This window comes from Salvia miltiorrhiza, chromosome 6 (assembly GCF_028751815.1).
Source record: "Salvia miltiorrhiza cultivar Shanhuang (shh) chromosome 6, IMPLAD_Smil_shh, whole genome shotgun sequence".
Taxonomy (NCBI): Eukaryota; Viridiplantae; Streptophyta; class Magnoliopsida; order Lamiales; family Lamiaceae; genus Salvia; species Salvia miltiorrhiza.
The window spans coordinates 25,388,946-25,410,012 of record NC_080392.1 but is presented as its reverse complement, the minus strand read 5'-3'; the positions used below and the strand labels follow the sequence as shown (position 1 = coordinate 25,410,012).

The window sequence follows — 21,067 nt, the reverse complement described above, 5'->3', positions numbered from 1 at the left end:
TTTTTTATTTTAAATTTTCATTTCATTTTTATAAATAGCTTCAAAATTTAAGCCATAAATTACAATAAATTCATAAAAAAAAAGAATAAAATTTTTATATTGGAGCATGGTTCAAAAGTAAAAAAAATGAAGTATATTTTTAAATAGGTAGACTTGGGTACAACCGGGTGTACCGTACAATCGCATCATGATCTGAACTCGTATCATGACTCAAATAGTGTAAATGACACTATTCGGTTATACAAATGACATTGTTTGTAATGACACTATTTTGTTATACAAATGACATTCCGTATAAATGACATTATATCATTGTAAATAATACTGTGTATAATTGATACTATTTAGAAATATAAATGACATTTCATGTCATTGACACAATAAGATTGTAAATGTCACTATAAGATTGTAAATGTTAGAGTGTCATTTATATAATCGAATAGTGTCAATTATAGACAGTGTCATTTGTATAATCGAATAATGTCATTTATACGATTTGAATTAGAATACAGTTCAAAATTTGAGTATGGGTCAATTCGATTGTACGGTACTTCTAATTGTATTCAAGTTTTTGTGATTTTTAAATGAGAAATCAAAACCGCAAAAAAAAAAAAAAAAAAAAAAAAAAGAGCAGCATCTTTTTAAGGGTGGGATGGAGCTTTAGCTACAATTGCAAACAAGTTGTTGTCAATGTTTCGATAGTTTGAATTGGAGATGGTATGGAGTCATGAAAAATACGTGAAGCTTAGCTCGGGGACCACAAAACCAACAACAACATTTAATCCCTTGACTTTAAAATGTAAATCCAAAGCGTTTAAAGAAAGGAAGAATCCCAATATCCCATAGTAGATGTTGTTTTTAAATGATTAATAAAAATTTAAAATTATGGTTACCAAGGAAGGTAGCACGAAACGCTCCTCGACTGCGTCCGTACACCTAACCTTTTTATTAAGAAAGCAACGGTTACGCTCTCATCCCATCACACTCAAAATTAAACTATTCTTTCCTTTTTAAATTACAGGCTGTACTGACAGGATTGCAGTAATGATTCGCCCTCCGAATCGGCGACCATTCTTGTCGTTTTCTGCCACCTCATCAATTCCGTGCGGCCGTTTTCTTTCGCATATTACATGTTTTAATTTATTATTATAAATATTTAATTAATTAATTTTTAAAAAGAAAAGAAACGGTAAAATTTCTCTCACACGAAAAGGAAATGCCCTCCAGCCTGTCTTTCCCACTCAGTCAAACCTCTTTCTCTAATTAGATAGACACACATATCATATAAAATTAGCCCAAATAATGTGGGTTGTCAGGCGCGATCTTTAAATTTTTTTTTATTTAATATTGTTAATTTATCAAAAAAAAAATTAGCCCAAATAATTACACTGCTCCAACTATCAACAAAAAAAAATTGCTTGAAATAGGATACGAATTTTAATAAAATTATTATAAATAGAATAAAATTAAACTCATTCTTATTGATAATAGCTCATTACTTTTGGGGACGATTATTAAGAAAAAAAGTGATTTATGGGGTAAAAATGATTTAAAAAAATGATGGAGTCCATGACTTTTTGTGAGAGAATGTAGTTTCCTTTTACGTAACAGATCACTATCAATAGAATAGACTAAAAAGGAAAGTGGGTCATTATCAATGGAACGGAGGGAGTACTTTTTACTTCCATGATATTATTTTCATTTTTACTATTTTGATTCGTTCATAATACTCCATTTGTCCCCTAATAACTTCTTAAAAGTGGACGGCACGAATTTTAAAAAAAAATATTAATCATAGTGATTTTTTTTTGATCAGTGAAAGAGAAATTTTATTGGCAAAGAAAAGAGAGAACCCAAGGTACCAGAGGTACCAAGAGTATTACAGAAAAGCGAGTTTATGTTCACAAGAACACCAAGAGGAGAAGGGAACATTGACATCCACCAATTGGTTTATTTTGTTCCAACTCCATAATCTACCCTTCAAATCCAAAACGAGCTTCTTAGCATCCCAGACCCTACCCTCAAACCTGCTCTCGTTTCTATATTTCCAAATCAGCCACACAATCCCAACCCAAAGAGCAAGAAGTAGTTTTCTCCCTTTCTTCCTTCTAGCGCCAAAGACAAAGGATTTAAAGTGTTGAGTAATACCTTTAGGCTTTGCTGTTTTAATGTCCAGCCATTGAAAAATTCCATCCCAGACCATCTCAACTTTGGGGCAATTCAAAAAGATATGTTCCGCCGTTTCTTCTTGCATCACACATGAGTTACACCATCTCTCTTCGGGACCAATTGCAACATTTCTCCTAAGCAAATTATCACATGTAGGCAATCTGTTAAGCAAGACTCTCCATGCTGTCACAGCTGCCTTATGGGGAGTCTTAGCCTTCCAAACTTGAGCTGCGTCGCTACCCGTTTCCGTCAGCTGCCCGTTTTTAGAAGCCGCAATGGTATCATAACCCGTCTTTGTTGAAAAAGCTGCGTCTTTGCCGGGTTTCCACTGCCAGTCGTCTTCCTTCCCTGCACAAGGAGTAATATGAGAGAAAAAAGTCCTCAGCTCCTCCCACATCCCTCTTTCCCTATCTCTCAGCTCCCTTCTCCATCCGATCTCCCAAATCCAGTTCCCGTTCTCCCAAAATCCCATCTCTCCCACACATCCTCTTTTGTTACCACATAGATTGAATAATCTAGGGAAGACGAATTTCAGAGGTTTACACCCAACCCACACCTCGTCCCAGAAGCTAATCCTCATCCCATCACCCACCCGCCGAGAAATGTTACTAGAGAACCATTTCTCGTCCTTCTCCCCACTCTTCGCAATTAATCTCGCCCACCATCCCTTTCCCCCACCCCTATTCTCCAACCTGCATTCTCCCTCAATCCCCCAGCTCACCTCACCATAAATGGATTTAACCACCCTAGCCCAAAGAGCTTCACCCCCCGTCATATATCTCCAAAGCCATTTAAAAACCATTACCTGATTAAACCATTCCAGATTTCGAAACCCCAACCCCCCCTCTCTCTTTTTGTAGCAGAGGGCACTCCATTTGACCCAAGCAATGCCACTCGACTCTCCATTTCCCCCCCAAAGGAACTTACAGAACAGAGAATTAATCCTACTAATCACAGTTTTTGGGATAAAGGAGAAAGAAAGTTGAAATACCGGGATGGCTTGCAACACCGATTTGATCAGAGTAATTCGCCCAGCAAGCGACAAGGTTTTTCTCTTCCATCCTCCAATTTTCTTTGCGACTTTGTCAACCAGGAAATTCCAGTCCCCAATGCAGTTCCCTCGGCCACCCACCTTAATACCGAGGTACTTACAAGGGAAGGCGTCCGCCTTGCATCTAAGGATTGTTGCCCATCTGACAATTTTTTCTGCGGTCACCGACACTCCCATGATGCAACTCTTCTTAAAATTAACCGCCAACCCCGACAAGAACTGGAAGAGCAGTAACAGGTTCTTGATGGCCAACACATTCCTCTCATCTTCATCAAGAAAAAAGATAGTGTCATCTGCGTATTGCAGATGAGAGATCGGAATCTTGTCTCTCCCCATCAACACTGGAACCACGATCAGTTTTTCTGTTGCCTTTTCAATGAGTGAGTTAAGACCTTCGGCGACTATTAAAAACAGAAACGGTGACATTGGGTCGCCTTGTCGAAGACCTCTCTCCATTTTAAAATCACCCGAAGACGACCCATTTACCAGTATACTTGCGGACGCTGAAGATAAGCATCCCCTGATCCAACTCCTCCACTTACCATCGAAATTCAGGAGCAACAACAGTCTATCCAAGAAGTCCCATTGAACGGAATCGTAAGCTTTGGCGAAGTCGATTTTGAAGAAAATTCGACCCTTTTTCCTTTTCTTGGCCTCTGTCACTGCTTCGTTCAAGATGACAACTCCATCAAGAATAGATCGACCTTTCACAAACGCACTCTGCTTTTCTGAAATAATCGACCCAACAACCTCCTTCAATCTCCCGGCGAGGACTTTTGCAATGATTTTATATAAACTACTAATGAGAGAAATAGGTCTGAATTCCTCCAAAGACTCGGCGCCTTCTTTTTTCGGGATGAGAACGACAAATGTTGAATTACACCCTCTAGGGATAGCCCCGTTCTGATGGAATTCCTTCATCACTTGCAATAAATCCTCTTTGACGGTATGCCATGCTGCTCGCCAAAATACAAAATTAAAACCATCTGGACCCGGACTCTTATCCCCGCTGCAACTCCAAACCGCCGTCTTAATCTCGTCCAGATCAAAATCCCGAATCAACCATACTCTTTCCTCGTTCGAAAGCCTCATTTTCATAAGATCAAGAGGAAGGTTTGGTAAATGGCGCTGTCGTCGTTTGAAGAAAGATCCGAAATGATCTCTGATTCTGGCTTTGATTTCAACCGGGTTTGAAATCCACTGATTCTCAAAAACAAGACCAGAAATTTCATTTCTTTTACGTCTCCCAATTATGGCCCGATGAAAGAAGCTAGTGTTGAGATCTCCATCCTGCAACCATTTGATTTTAGCTTTCTGCTTCATCAGACTCTGTTTGTCTTTTAATTGAAGGAACAACTTCGCTTGAGCTTCCTTTCTCCTAATAATTTCTAATTCCTGCAGCCCACTGTCCTCGTCTTTTTTATCCATTTCTTGAATCTCAATCTTCAAACTCTGAATCCTGTGATCAATACTTCCAAAGGTCAATTTGTTCCATTCCTTTAACTTCACCTTAAGCATTTTGAGTTTCTCTTTGACAACGAAACTTTTCCAGCCCACAACATCTGCCTTTGACCACACATCATCAACAACATCATGGAAGTCCGGGTGTGACACCCAAACGTTAAGAAACCGGAACGGTGTAGGGCCCCAATCTTCGCATTTGGTCCTGAGTTGGATAGGCAGGTGATCTGAAAGGGTTCTTTGAAGACCACATGCAACTGATCCTTCCCACACTCGCAACCATTCCTCATTAACCAGGAATCGGTCCAACTTGCTCTTACATCTACCATTCGGCTTAAACCAGGCGTATTTCCGACCTTGAATTCTGATTTCCTCTAACTCATTACTACAAATGAAATCATCAAACCCTCTTGCCTCTGCCTCATTAAAAGTCTCCCCATTGCCTGCTCTTTCCTCCCTTCTTCTCACCACATTGAAGTCTCCCATAACGCAAACACACATATCTGCATTTTGAACAACAATAGTTCCGATAGCATCCCACAATCTATGTTTCTCCCCTGCTCGAGCCGGTGCATAGACGTTAATGATACAACACCCAATATTCCCTTGTTTAACAATACCATTAACAACCACTGCCCCAGGAAGATCCCATTTACTGGAAGCCTCAAAAACATCTCTATTCCACACACAAGCAATCCCTCCGGCCCTCCCTTCAGAGTTCCTCACCGCCACTTCGAAGTTATTTACCCCCCACCAAGATTGACAAAAGAAATCAAGAAAATTCTCCATCTTTGTTTCCTGGAGGCAACAAAAATCCACTTTCTGATTTCTAACCAAAACACTCACATCCCTTTGTTTCGCAATACTCCCCAAGCCCCTCACATTGTAAGACAAAAAATTCATGGGAAACTAACTGGTAAACTCCTAGCTTTCTCTGTGTCTTGGTACTTACCTTGATGCGCAATCTGGCGTTCAACTTCACTATCTTCAAGATGACTTGTAAGCCCCAGCTCTTTTCCCAGCGACCAAATTTCTTGACTCGCTGATTTTTCTTTATCCATGACTTCGGGCACTTCATTGTTCCTCTGTACTGTCTTCAAGCTTTCCTCTTGTCTGTCCGAGTTTCCTTCATTTTCCAGATTTGAGATGAAAATCCCCCATTTATTTTTCGCCTCTTCTCTACTTTGCTTTCTGTTTTTCTTTCTATTACCTTTTGGTTTTGGAGAAATTTGAATTTTGCTTTGGACGTCTGATCTTCTCGACTCCTTCTTTTCCTTTCCTTTCCTCCTACCCCCGGTTTGAATCACGGGAAACTCACTTCCAGGAGAATCAATTGCCTCCAGATCTGTTTGAACCTCCTTCGATGTACTCTTCTGAAATTCTTCCCCTTTACTACTCGGGGCGCTCTCACCAAACTGTGTCTCATGGTCTGGTGTTACAGTTCGATCAGGCAAAGAGCTTTGTGTTGAATGAGAGGATTCGGCTTCTCTATTCCTTTCTGAATCCAGGTGAGTTCCGTCATTTAAATCGGGGGCGTGCGCACTTCGAGGGAGATCAGATTGAGTTGCAATTGGAGAAGGACCCTGATTAAAACCAAGATCGTTTAGGCTTAAAACACCTGTATCCACATAAACTTCGCTGGTTGGGCCTTTGTTTTCGGCCCACTCCAGTGTCTCAGCATTTGTTGGGCTTATCGCAAGAAGATCCTCCCGCAAACTCCCCCCTTCAGCTATCTCAACAGGCCCAGTCCTTTGACCCTCGCTTTGGCACTTTTTCGGTACACTCAGCGCCGTCTCCCCATCATGAATTATATCGAGAGGCGTGTCATTAACGGTTGTATTATCCCAAGTCTCTTCATCTTCCGTCGTCTCACCTTTGATCGTGGCTTCCGCCGGCGCCAACGAATCCTCATCCCACGTCCAACCAGATTCCGATTCCGTTTCACTTTGGACCGTCAGTCCTTCCGAAATGAAGGAAGAGAGATGCTGGATTTCCTCGATGCGAATGTTGAAGCATGCTCCCTCAATGCAGCACTCCAAGGTCCGGTCCACTGACTTGAGTCCCGTTGAGATTTGAACGAAAGCTTCGTCCAACTTTTCTCTCGACTTTGTATTTTCGTGAAGTTTCAGAACCAATCCAAAACTGGCGCTCGCCATTTCGAAGAACCTCTGATTCCATGCATGGAGCGGCACCCCTTTCCACCTTGTCCAAAAAACCCTCTGTTGGTACACATCCACCTTCTGCCATTTTCTCTTCCATTGAAGCCAAAAAGAACACCATTCATCCATCTCCTCTAGGGTCTTCTCCGTTGTATCTTCAGTAAGACTTCTGATAAGCACCAGATTTCCTCCAAGCGAAGAGATTTTGAGCTTTCCTACACTCTCACAACTAATCTCATCCTTAATATCTTCCCACAAAAATTCCCCTTTGATGTAGCCTGTGAAGGCTCCTTCAATCCACTCCATCTCATTCTCAGTCGGTTGAAATTGAAACACCTCGTCAGCACATGCACTCCCATCTTTAGTCCCAGTCAGAATTTCTTTGAAAGAAATCCCGTTCTTTCTCTTGGCGAAAAGTGCCTCCCTCTCATTTGCGTTCTTCTCAACTCCATTGCTATGTGCCAGCTGATTTTCAGAGTAAGCATGCTTCTTCTCACCCTCGGTAGAATTTCTGCCCTGTCTCACCCTCTCAAATCTGGGAAGGAAGACCCTAATTTTATAACTACCAATCCACAAACTATTCAGATCTTCCAGCAAGCTCTCTTTGTTTTCAACTCTTCCAAAACGAACAAAGCCAAAAGGCTTTCCTTTGATATCTCTCTTTTTTGGACAAAAGATATCATCCGGTTCCAAAATGGATCCAAACTTTCTTCTCAGAAAATCGATACTACAGTCTTCAGGAATATTATTGAAGAAGAAAGTGACTTTTGCCTTTCCATAGGATTCTCGTTCCACCTTCTGGGATTTGATCCAACTTCTTGCATTGCCTTTCCAGTAAAAACTATTCCTTCTCCAAGGTTGAGGGTGTCTAAGGTTAGGATTAGATTTGTGCCTCATCGGTTTGCTCTCGACAAAAGGACGGGCTCCCCCTCTCCTCCTCACCTCTCTCCACTCTCCCTCTCCAGCCATTCTGGCCTGCTCTGCTCTTTATCTTCAACAAAACCCAAACCAGACTCTCACTCCAAAACCCAAACCTACCTCCAACTACAAACTCTCATAACAACTCCCCAATCTTGTATGCTTCAAGATTTATGTCACAGCCACCCAATAACTTTCCATGAATACTAATCTAAAATAAATCCATTCTTAAGAAAATGCCGAGTCACCAAAACCAAGCTAAATCAAATCAAAGCACACACCATCGGAATTGGACGTGAAATAAAATCTAAGCACACCAAAACTCAGTTAAGTCAAATCTAAGCACCCAGAAACTTCAAACTCAAAGCATACAAAGTAGCCATCGGGATTGGACACCTGCTGGAATCTGGATGGCTGGCGTCATCATCGGCGCTGCAATGGCAAAGATGGGCTCGATCGTGGAAAATCAAGCATATGGCGCTACGATGACAGAGATCGGTTAGATGGTCAGCGCTGCGATGGCAGAGATCTGCTCGATCAGGGAAAATCGAGCAAAGATCGGCAGAGATCGGCGCTGCGATGGCTGGATCGGCGTTTAAGAGGTGTTTTCTTAGCTACCACGACCGAGTATCCGGGCGGCGGACGAACGGCGAAGTGGCGCGGCGTCGTGGCGGAGCTGCGTCGCGGAACGGCGTGGAGTACTTGTATCAAATTTGTTTATTAATCATAGTGATAATAGAGAAAAAGTGTTATAATTAGCATTCAAAGTGGTGAAAATGTGTTATAATTAGTAAGAAAATATAGGAAGTTATTTGAGGTACAGATTGAGTATTATTTTTACTTCAATTTATAACAATAACATCCACAAACTATACTCACAATAATAGTGAGATTCAAACGTTACTCACAATAATACTCACTACTACTCCATTATTTTCTTAAAACTCGTGTCGTTCACAAAGTGAAAACGATATCGTGGACGGAAGGAGTAATTTATAAGAATAGTGTGTGTACAAAAAACAAAATTAAGGTATATTATTAGTTAAAAAAAAATAAAACAAAAATATAATTTATAATTAAATATAAGAAAAAAGATATAATATGATCGTTCAAAAATTGTGGACAAAAAGAATGAAAAGAACCTGAGAGTATAAAAGATAAAATATTTTAAACCACTTGATTATTAATATTTATTATAGATTAATAATTTTATTAAATAAATTTATAATCTAAAGTTCGCATTTAAAAGTGGTGAAATTTTAATTTTTTCAATTATTTTTTTAAAAAATGTTATGCTCCCTCCATCCCAATTCAATATGTCATATTTTCTTATTGAGGCGTCTTATTTCAATAGGTCACTTCTTAAAATGAAAAGTTAATATATGATAAATATCCTCATATATCTCATTATTTACATCAAATACCATGTGTCTCACACATAATTATCTCTTCATTATTTCTCTCTCTTAATTTTTGGAATAAATATATTCTCAAAAAAAGGTACTTTCTCTCTCCTATTTTATTATAAACTATTTATTTCTTAACATTAGTATCCAAGCCTTGTGGCCTAGAAGAGAGTAATATTTATCATAAATTCATAATAGAGTCCTTTTATACAAAAATTATAATTTTTATAATATATATATATATATATATATATATATATATATATATATATATATAAAAGAAAGAGATCATGTAGTAGACAAGTCTTTGGTAACTATGTAGTATCAATTTTGGACCACACATTTTGTCCATGCGGCACACCAAAATTGTAAAATGTGGCAGAGGGCTTTCAAGGCAAAATTCGATAATGGATAAAATCGAAACAAAATTTTCGAATGTTAAAAAAAAAAAAAAAATCTCTTCGTCCCCCATATTTATGCATATCTTTTTTTTGTACACTCCAAATTTATGTACACTCTATTTTTGGACACTATCCCACACATAATTTTCACAGTTTTACCCTTATAACTTACACTATTTACCCACAATCTACTTAACAATTCACATGTGGGACCCTTTCTCCACTATTAATACTTCAAATAACTTTTTGTTAAAACTTGTGTTGTGGTCAACTATACATATTTATGAGGGTCGGAGGGATTATATTTTTTGTTGATTTTTTTTTTAATTTTCCAAACCTGACATGTTTTTTATATAAATTTTCAAACAAAAATGTATAACATTGAATATAAAAAGGCATAACATTGTACACAAAAATGGATTGTATTTTCGACCGATATGGTATTTCTCGCCACCCCTTCCCCTTTGTTATTATTTTTTATTTTTTAAATATTTTTTATTTATTTTGCATAAGTTTGCACAAAAAAATGTAAATATATAAATGCATAACATTGCACATACATATTTCGACCGAATGGGTGGGGGTTGGGGTGGGGCGGGTGGTAAAAAATACTTGATCGATTGCAAAATGCAATGCATTTTTGTGTATAATGCAATGCACTTTTGTATATAATATTATGTATTTTTGTATTTATACATATGTATTTTTGTATACAAAATTATGTAAAAAAAATTAAAAAAATTAACGAAGGGTGGGGTGGGGGGTGGGTAGGTCAGTGGTGAAAAAATCTGATCGATCAAAAAATGGAATGCATTTTTTGTAAAATTTAATGTATTTTTATGTGTAATATTATGCATTTTTTGTGTAAAAAATTATGAATAAAAAATATGCCAACTTTGTCAAATTTTAAAAAAATTAAGAAAAAAAAGAACAACTAAAATCTTGTATATACTCCCTCTATCTCATTAGTCTTGTCTCATTTTTTTTGGACATGATTATTAAGGAAAGTTAAATTAATATAGTAAAAATGTGTAAAGACGTGAGATCATATTATTTGTAATATAAAATTATCATCAAAAATAAAAACAGGACAAAATTAAAATTAATAAGACAATCCAAAAAAAAAGTTCGAACAAAATCAATGGAACGAGGGGTATGTTTTATCTACGTGTTACTAAAATCTTTCTTTAGTAAGAGCGTTACTAAAATCTTATCTTGTGTTTGTTTTGGGTGTTCTATTTATAAAATCTTATATACATGTTTGTTTTAGTGGCATTATCTAAACCGTAAGAGACAAAACTCTTGGTTTTACTTTTTTATGGTTAGAGTTTATATTCAACTACATATATAGTTTTCTAACAATAGCCTTCCTTGATGCGGTTGAGGTTTTAAGCTAATCCACGGTCACGCATTACAAGGTTTTGGCTTGTTTGTTTGCTATGCTAGAGTATTTGACTACGTTTCTTCTATTAATTAAATATCCTGCACCATTGTTTAATTAATATTTCATGTATAGATGAATGTTCCGATCGTTTCTGTAGATATTTTTTATATTCCAACTGATCTTATTTTTTAGATAGCGAGAGAACTCTGCAGTAGCTATTGGAGGGTGGATGAATTTTGTTTTGTTTCATTTTCTTTATGTAATTTGGCAACTATATATATATATATATATATATATATATATATATATATATATATATATATATATATATATATATATATATATATATATATATATACAATAAATTCAACTTATAAAACGTTGTGAAAGTTTCACAAAAATAAAATAAAAATTGATAAAATTGGAACTTAAGAGATGTACGTGACTATAAACTATCTATCCAACTAAAAAATTAAATTAATATAATTTCAATAAAAATTCATTCTAAGGGAACATTTACTTTGAATGATAAGTCTTGATAAATAAAAATAGTATGACTAATCCTTTATTAACTTATAAATGTATTGGAATTTTAAAATATCTCAAGGTCTTCGATAAGCTAGTTTTTGTTTGATTCTTATTCTATTGAGAAAATGAAATTAAAGAAATTTTATTCTTAAAAATAAAAGTACCTAATTAACACATATATATTCATAACTTGAATGTCCTGAAAAATGGCTACGGCCTTACTACTAAAACGAGATAATGTGTGTGTGTTGGCTTAGTAGTAGTGTGATTAATGCCCAAGGTCAGTGGTTTGGGGTTCGAGTCAGACATGATGTGATCTTTAAATTTCTTTATTTATTTGTTAAAAAAGTACACTTTAAAAAAAGATAATGTATGACTTTGAAACGAATCTATAATATATTAAAAAAATTTAATTTTAAATTAAATTTAAATTTAAATGAATTTGAATGGTAATTTTATAAATTAAAGAAAAATCAAAGTCGTAATTTATATCAAACTCAAATTAATACATAATCACTATTTTCTTAGCGACAAAAACTGCAACTAACACAGTGTAATTGTAGCAAATAAACAGCAACCAAGTATCGTATATATCCACAGAGACTGATAATCGAAATCACCCTACATAATCCTAATGAGAACAATATTCAGGCAACCAAAAATATGATGGATAAACGAAAACTAAACTCAAGACAAAACAAATAAAAATAAAAAAGAAATTCAAATAATAAAACGACTGATCCTAGGAATATAAATTCGTTAATCAAATTCACACTATTAACCTATTAATCCTAATCAGTGGTTTAACCCAATCCTTATCAGAGATTACAAATATAAGCAAATACTCTCGCTAGATAGCATATGACAATAGATTAGTAAATTCTCTATCTCCGCTAGGTCTCAAGAAAATCTACTAACTCCCAAGAGCTCACTAGAATAGCTCCCTACGATCCACTTATCTCCGCTAGGTCTCAAGGTAAAAATCATACTCCCTCTGTCCTATAAAAACATGCATGGCATGAGACGGCACGAGTTTTAAAAAATCCTGTAAAATGTAGTGTGATTAGAGAAATAGTCCCACATTGATTGTAATGTTTAGTGGAAGAATTATTATTATAAATGGACTACGCATGTTTTTATGGGACGGACGAAAAATGAAAACTATGCATGTTTTTATGGGACAGAGGGAGTAGCATACATTTCTGAATCTGCTAAACAGTTATGTCCGCTAGGTCTCAAACCAAATAGCTACACATGCAAATTATTGGCCAGATAATCCACAAAAAATCAAACACCAAGAATTACGAATCATAAACTGAAAGGCAAAAAAAACATCAATAAAATCAATCACATAAATCTAATCAACTATTTACAATCCCTAGAATCAGAAAAGAAAACTAGCTAGACATCAAGAAATAAATCAAAGACATAATAAACATGAAAAAAATAAAAATAATTAAAATTAATAAAACCCGGAATGATGTATGAAGTAACAGCTTGAATGTTGAAATCTTGAATCTTGCAGGAAAATAAACCTAATCTATAGAATTCTAAATGTAAAACTGAAAAATAAGAAAAGAGGCAGAAAATTAGAGGTGAAGAGATGTGTCTAATAGGTCAGGAAAAATGACTTATATAGGCACAGGAGATAAATACAGTATAGAACTCGAAAATACTTATAAAATCATAAAATCTCGAAAATTCTCATTGGGCACTATTCACTGCTGCGTGCGACTTTTTGTTTCAGTCATATCTTTCTCGTCTGAACTCTGATTTGCAAACCGTTTGCGTCCACGAACTCGTATCAAGATGATCTACAAATTTCATTAAGACCAGTTGTCCAAATTCAGACTTAATATTTTTATAAATTCCGTCAAAGTTCGAGCAAATATCATAATTTCACAATATAAAGTAACATAAGCACAAAACAATCATCCAACACTCAATTTTCTATAAAATTAACATTATATGAACATTAAAAACTATGAAAATATGAGCGTTATCAATACACTACAATTTTTTTTATGCAATACACTAACAAAATTAACCGTTAATATCATGTTATGTCAAAGAAAAAAAAAATTTGGTCATTAGTAACCCAAATAACTTCCACTTTTTTGGGGATACTATTCTATTTACGTACTTTCACGTAAATATACTTAAAAAACTAAAATTATGAAATTTAAAATGAATTAATTTTGGTTAGATTTAACAGGTGATCTAAAATTTTAAAAATTATATACTTAATTTATGATTTTAGATTACTTACACGTGTAGGAATGGAATGGGGGTAGCAAAGGAATGACAAACTTTAGTGATTTCTATGTTTGGTATGCACAAGGAATACTAAAGAAATGAAATTGTGATTATTTGTTTAATTCAATTCCTATAATTGGTAGCTAGAAATAAAGTTTAGGAATGAATTGAAATTATTTCATTTTATTTATATCAATTCATTTATATGATTGTTTAATGTGTTGAATCACTTTCAATCCATATATTAGACTATTGCTTATATAAAGTTGATAATATTTTATTTTTTAAAAAAATATTTTTTAAAAAAATAAAAAATAAATAATAATAATAATAATAATAATAATAATAATAATAATAATAATAATAATAATAATAATAATAATAATCATAATAATAATAAACAAAAATAATGCATGTTTCATGCAAATATACATATCAAAACATAAATTTAGAAAGATTAAAAATGAAATGGAATTGCTAATACCATGGTGAGTGGAAGGAATGATGATTCCCATAGACGTAGGAATAGTGATTCCAAATGGAATGATGATTCCTACCAAAAAATATAACAATCAAAAGAATAGAATGAAGGTAAGAATCAACATTCCATTTAGGGCTGGTAAACCGGTTCGGTTTATCGATTAACCGGAACCGGATAAGGTCCAATAGCCTAACTGTTCAACCTAAAGTGTACCTCTAGATTGCTCGCAAGAGAACGATGTCAACCGTAGAGTAGTAAGTTGCCCAAGTCGTATCCACGAAGAAGACTTAACAGGGCTAGTGATTTATATGTTACACACAGAAAGCAAATAAATCCTAAACATTCTATCCATAAGTTCAAGGTTTGTTTCTAGAGAATCAAAAGTAAATTCAAGCAAAGATAAAAATGATTTTAAAACAATTAGCAAGAGGAAAAACGAGTCAAGGGTCCAGGGATATTCGCCTCGAGAGTTAAACACGTTAGCAAAAGATAAGCACAATCTATCAATTCTAACAATGCATTCACGTAGGAGCTCAAGCAATAACTTTCGTATTCATGCTATGAGACTATGCAAAATAATTAATTAGAATTAACAAACCAATTAGATCACACATTTCCGATCAAATCTAACGTCGATTAAACTATGGTCCAACAATAAATTCATCTCTCGATCTCATTCATTGTTTACAAAGATTAATCAATGGCCAATTGATAATCATAACAAGAACAATTTAATCAACTAGCACAAATCAATCACAAACAATTAAAACTCATCAATTTGAATATTCCAAACCCTAGAAAAGGAAATTAGTTCATATTGCTGTAGAAATCAAAGCAGGAGAAAAAGTAATCCATGGAATTAAAGAAAAGAAGAAAGAGAAAGAAATAATTGCGAAATTGAAAGTGCAAATTCGTTCCAATGCGTAAAGAAAGTGAAATAAAATGATAATATAAAGTTTTCCTATTGTTCTTGCTTCAAAAGAGAGAAAAGATGGAAGTTCTAAGTGAGAAAGATATATTTGAAACTCTAAAAACCGTCTTTCTTATGAGAAATTCCGTCAGAAAACCGTCAGGGTCAGCCCGGTTGACTAGTGCGCCGCGGCTCACTTCATATTCTGCCCATTTTCCTTCAAGCAGTCAACCCGGTTGACTAGTGCACCGCGGCTCACTGTCAATCTTCTTCTAATCACCCCCGATTCATTGTGAGCCATGGTTAGCAAGGCTTAAACACTCTCTTTTGTATCGTTGTGAGCTTACTTCACAATCTTCAAATGTTTTAACATCGACATTCTTTATTTAACACCTAAAGCATCACAATTAATCATTAAGCTCAAATTAACACAAAATCACCACTATACACAACTTTTGCAATCAAATATGACTAAACTAATAATAAACAACGACACAAACATGACTAAACACTAACCGATATCTGAATCGGTTTATCGACCGGTTAACCGAATAACCGATCCGGTTAACCGAATTAACCTAATAATTCGCCCAATTTCACATTTCACCAAGAAAATCGGTTGATTCGGTTAACCGGTTAATTATCAAAAAATTTGAATTTAATAAATTTGTAGGCAGTGGGATTCGAACCTTGCAATTTCATAGAAAGCATGAGGTCCTATCCACTCCACCAACTAATATTTTATGTTTATTTGGAACAAAAAAATATTTTATAAAGACTTGTAATGTTATATTTAAAAAATATAAATTGATAAATTAATTAATTTAATAAAAAAATGGTTAATCGGTTTAACCGGTTAACCGACGGTTAAACCAATTAACCGATTTACTGTTGGAATACTATTCGGTAACCGAATCGGACCGGGAAAATCGGTTATCGGCTAACCGAAAATCGCTTTTTCCGGTTCAGTTACGATTTTAACCGAAAATCCGGCACTGGTTTACCAGCCCTAATTCCATTCCATCGTACCAATCACCTCCTTAGGTTCTTTATATACACACCACATAATTTTATATAAAGCATAAAAGTTTTAAAATTATACTCACCCGTCCCTAAAATAACTTCCTCTTTTTTCATTTTGGGACGTCCCCCAAATAACTTCTTCTTTCTTTTTTTCCCTTTTTGGACACCTACCCCACGACTAATAATACTTTATTTATTCTTACTTTTCACGTTAAGTTTTTTGTAATAGTTAATTATCTATAAATACACAAAATATGACCAAGAATTGATTTTTAACCAACATTACTTTTCCAATCAATTTTTTTAGAGGTATTTTTTAAAATCAGTTAATGCATGAACTTTCACCCTTTTGGATTTTGGCTTTAACTAAATTCTGAAAACAATTAATCCTCTAAATAATACTCCCTCCGTCTTTGTAAAAAGTATTCATTTATGAATGTCACGGATTTTAATAAAGTAGTTGAATGTGTTGTGAGTGGAATAATGTTCTCACTTTATTATGAGTGAAAAACTTGCTAAAAATATACTGAATACATTTTATGAGGACGAACGAAAATGATAAATTAGATTTATTTTATGAGGACGAGGGAATATCTTTTATGAGACATTTCAATCTATAATTAAAATATTGTATTCCATATAATATATAAATAGGATCTTATTGTTGGCGACATAACATGAATCGCAACATAATACGAAAGAGGAAGAAAAAAATGACGTTGATTTCTACGTTACATAAAAAATACAACACTTTAATTATCAACTAAAATATCACGCAATGAAAACTTAACGTTTATATAAAATTAGTTTTTACCAAAATTTTAACAAAATATTAAAAATTAATATTTGCAATTTAATATAGTTTGGCATATTTAGAGACAATTTAGGGGTTGTGATAAAAAAGTAGGGAATGAAAAAGAGGGAAAAAGTGGGGGAGTGTGAAGTATACGGTAGTATGTAAAAGGATGAAAATGCGTATGTGGAAGTGTGGGATGTGACGCGTGTCCGTTGGCCAGCTGTATCCCATCTCCATTACAACCGCTTTCCCCTTTCCCCTTAAGCGGTGCCCCATACACTACAATCCCTCTCTCTCTCATCACAATTCACATATATATACCCTCCCCCCAATCCCACTCCTTGACCCACGATACATCAACTAACCCAACCATAACCCAACTCCAATCTTACATGACAAGATGATGAAAACGGATATCGATCGGATCAAGGGGCCGTGGAGCCCCGAGGAGGATGATCTGCTGCAGCAGCTCGTCCAGAGGCACGGCCCCAGGAACTGGTCCCTCATCAGCAAGTCCATCCCGGGCCGCTCCGGCAAGAGCTGCCGCCTGCGCTGGTGCAACCAGCTCTCCCCGCAGGTGGAGCACCGCGCCTTCACGCCCGAGGAGGACGACACCATCATCCGCGCCCACGCCCGCTTCGGCAACAAGTGGGCCACCATCGCCCGCCTCCTCTCCGGCCGCACCGACAACGCCATCAAGAACCACTGGAACTCCACCCTCAAGCGCAAGTGCTCCTCCCTCACCTCCGACGACGACGCCCCGCCGTTTAAGAGATCCGCCAGCGCCGGTTCGGGCTCGGGCGCGCCCATGTATTTGAGCCCCGCCAGCCCGTCCGGCTCGGACTCCAGCCATACCAGCTTCCCCGTCGCCAGAGCGGGCGCCGACCCGCCCACGAGCCTCAGCCTCTCCCTACCCGGAGTTGACTCGGCCGAGTCGACCGAGTCAGCTCAGCCCCAAATTAACCCCATCCAAATCCAGTTGCTGCCTCCGCCGCCGGTTCAAACACAAGCGCCGCCGCCGATTGACAGTAGGATTGCGCCTTTCGGCGCGGAATTGATGGAGGTGATGCAGGAGATGATAAGGGCGGAGGTGAGGAATTACATGGTAGGAATTGAGCAACAGAAGCAGCAGCAGCAGCAGCAGCAAAATCAGCGAATTCAACAGCAGCAGAAGCAAATTCAGCAGCCACAATTGAATATCAATCATCTTCATCGTCTTCATCAGCAACAGCAGCAGTTTCAGCAGATGAGCATGTGCAATGTGAATGAGGGGTTCAGAAATGCGGCGATGAATCACGTCGGAATCAGCAGGGTTGATTGAATTTGATTGATTGAATTGATTATGTGGTCTGGTTTTTACTGCGGAGAGGAATCGGAGAGGGGAAGAGAGAAGGAAACGATCTCCGTTTCTGGCGTTAGTGTGGGATTTTAGTTTTTCCAAAAAATGGCCAAAAAAGAAAATAATTTTGGTTATTGTACAGTGGGAAATGTCAACTGAGTAGACAGAGTGTGATGACTTCACTTCTCTGAACTTAGAAACGAAGAAAAGAAACAACATAAAATGAGAACTTCGCAAAAATGAAAAAAGAAAATTAAGTAAAGAAGTTTCGATCTTTTTCACTCTTTCTGAGCTCTTTAATCACCTTGGTTCTAATTAATCTGAATAATGATTTGTTTACAATATATGATTATTCATTTATGTTGTGTAAAAATCTGAAAATATAAAGATTAATTGTATCTAATACATAAATTTTTATTTAATTTTAATTAAAATAATACTCCATCTGTCTGTCAAAAGTGGACCACTTTGGCTGGGCACGAGATTTAATAAAATTGGTGATAATTATAATGTAGTGGAGAAAGAGTCACACCGTTTTATGAGATGTGTGGTTGAAATTGAATTTGAGGTGGTTTTTTTGTAAATAAAGAGTGTTTGTAAGGATAAAAGATTAAAGTGGATGGTGGGACCATTTCTATAAAAAGAAAGTGATATACTTTTTACAGACGCCCGATATAGTAAAAATGGTCTACTTTTGGCGGGCGGAGGAAGTATCATCATGATTAATTGAAGTGATATTAATATCGTTTTACTGTTAACCTTAACATTAATTTCGAAATAACTAATAATAATATAAAAGATTATAATACGATTTTGAATTAATATTGAATATTTTGTCGTAAAGAATCTTAAACACGATTTCTGTAATCTCGCCCTCTTAATAGTATATGAATCAATTAAAATTAATTTAAATAATATAATTTTTTTAAAGACATTGAAATATTTTAAAATTTTAATTCGTTTAATTAACAAAAAATTAATTTTATTATTTTTATATATCAATGATAATTCTTCAAATAAATACGTCCTAATAGTTAGAATAGTTAAAACTAACAAAAAATGGAAAGAGTTAATTAAAAATTAGAACATTTAAAATTAAGATCATAAAAGGTTAGAATAGTTAAAATTAACAAAAAATGAAAAGAGTTGATTAAAAATTAGAACATTTAAAATTAAGATCATAAAAGGTTGCTATATTTGTAGATATCTACTCCCTCCGTCCCGTTAAAAGTGGTCATATTCTTTTTGATACGGAGATTTAAAAAAAGATTATTATGTTTTTATTAAGTGTTGTCCACCAAAATTAAAGAGTTAATTAAATCTTCTTCTCACCTATTCCATTTTCTGGCCGGCGCCGGCGACAGCGACTCAGATCGCAAATTGCAAACCAGATCGCAAATCGCAAACCATCTCAAATCTTGCAAAAATCTTCAAAAGTGAAGCAAATTCATGCGCAAATCTTCAAGCAAACAACCATAAATGCTTTTATCCTTGTAAAGTACACAGCAGCAACATGAAGAGCCAAATCAAGAAACCAATCACACACACAAAGATCAGATTTTCACTATGATTGCCACTGTGTTTCCGCTTATACGGAAGCCTCCCAACCTCAAGAAACTTCGCTAGCTCACTCCCAGATTCGGAGGCCCGCTCAAATTGAATTTTAATCTCCTTCAAAACCTCCAAATCCCCTCGCCCCTCGCCGGAAATCGAAGTTGAGGCGATGAGTTTAGATCTAGGGTTTGTGAGAGAAGGACAGCGCCGTGGCTGGGGAAACGAGTGGCGGTGGTCGTCGGTGTTGTTTGTGCTATGAGCGAAGTAGAGGACGAAGAGGGATGAGGCGCGGTGGCGGCCTTGTCGCTGCCATTTGCCGGAAAATTCAGGGGAAAGGGGGCAGCATCGCGTGTCTGTGTTCTGAGGAGGAAGAGGACGAGGGAGAAGGGAATCAGGGGGCGGGGCGGCGGCCGACGGCCGGCGCTGCTGTCGTTCGCCGGAGAAGAAGAGAGAAGGGGGAGAGGTTGTGTTGGGGGAGGGGGCGGTTGAGTGTGTGTGTGTTAACTTAAAGAGGGTTTAAGCTTAATTAATTAAATTAATTAATTGAATTTAATTAAACTAAATATTTCTCTTTTAAGAAAGTGGTCATTTTTAATGAAATAAATTAAAATGAAAATGTGGTCACTTTTATTAGAACGAATGAAGCATACTTTTCTTTCATATACAAGATTAGGATTCAATGAAAGTTTATAATCATAATTTTTCATAGTAATATAAGAGTAGTGAACGTGGGTGGTGCAGACTGATAGTATATACTTTTTGACATTTTTTGAAGTGAGCAGAGCAGAGTGATATTTGGGATTTGTTTGACAGATTGGAAAATGCGTTGGGATTATTCTTCATATTTAGTTAGTGCAGGCAGCTGTGGGGGCACTGTTTTCATTAATTTCAAACACAAAAGAATCAGCAAAAAATGAAAAGTAAAATCACTGTGGACAATAAAGTCGTGTGGACACTAATAAAATGTAGGCCATTTTTGGACCATCAAAATTAATATTGGTGGTTAGATGAATACGCGGGCTTTTCTGTTACTGCTGCAACTGAAGCACAACTGGGAAACATCTCTTTTTATTAGTATTTAAATAAGTGAGGGGCTCTATTCGACTTTTTTAGTTGACAATTCATTGGGAGAATCTCTTGTCCACAGCAATTTATAATGCTCGAGCTATTTTGGGCCTTACGGCATCTCCAATGTAGGCTCTAGCAATTGGATCGAGTTACGGGTGCTAGA

The 21,067-nt window shown here is 36.1% G+C and overlaps 1 protein-coding gene across 1 annotated transcript; it reads left to right on the top strand.

Annotated features, from left to right (window-relative positions):
• Positions 1 to 17,139: 17,139 nt before the first annotated feature.
• On the top strand, positions 17,140 to 18,547 carry LOC130990946 (transcription factor MYB73-like). The gene has a single exon (XM_057915166.1). It carries the CDS (start codon positions 17,344 to 17,346, stop codon positions 18,262 to 18,264), a length of 921 nt encoding a protein of 306 aa, XP_057771149.1. The 5' UTR covers positions 17,140 to 17,343; the 3' UTR covers positions 18,265 to 18,547.
• Positions 18,548 to 21,067: the final 2,520 nt, after the last annotated feature.

Bases quoted from the DNA above. Each gene is read 5' to 3' on its own strand.
- LOC130990946 (XM_057915166.1), top strand. From the start codon at position 17,344: ATGATGAAAACGGATATCGATCGGATCAAGGGGCCGTGGAGCCCCGAG.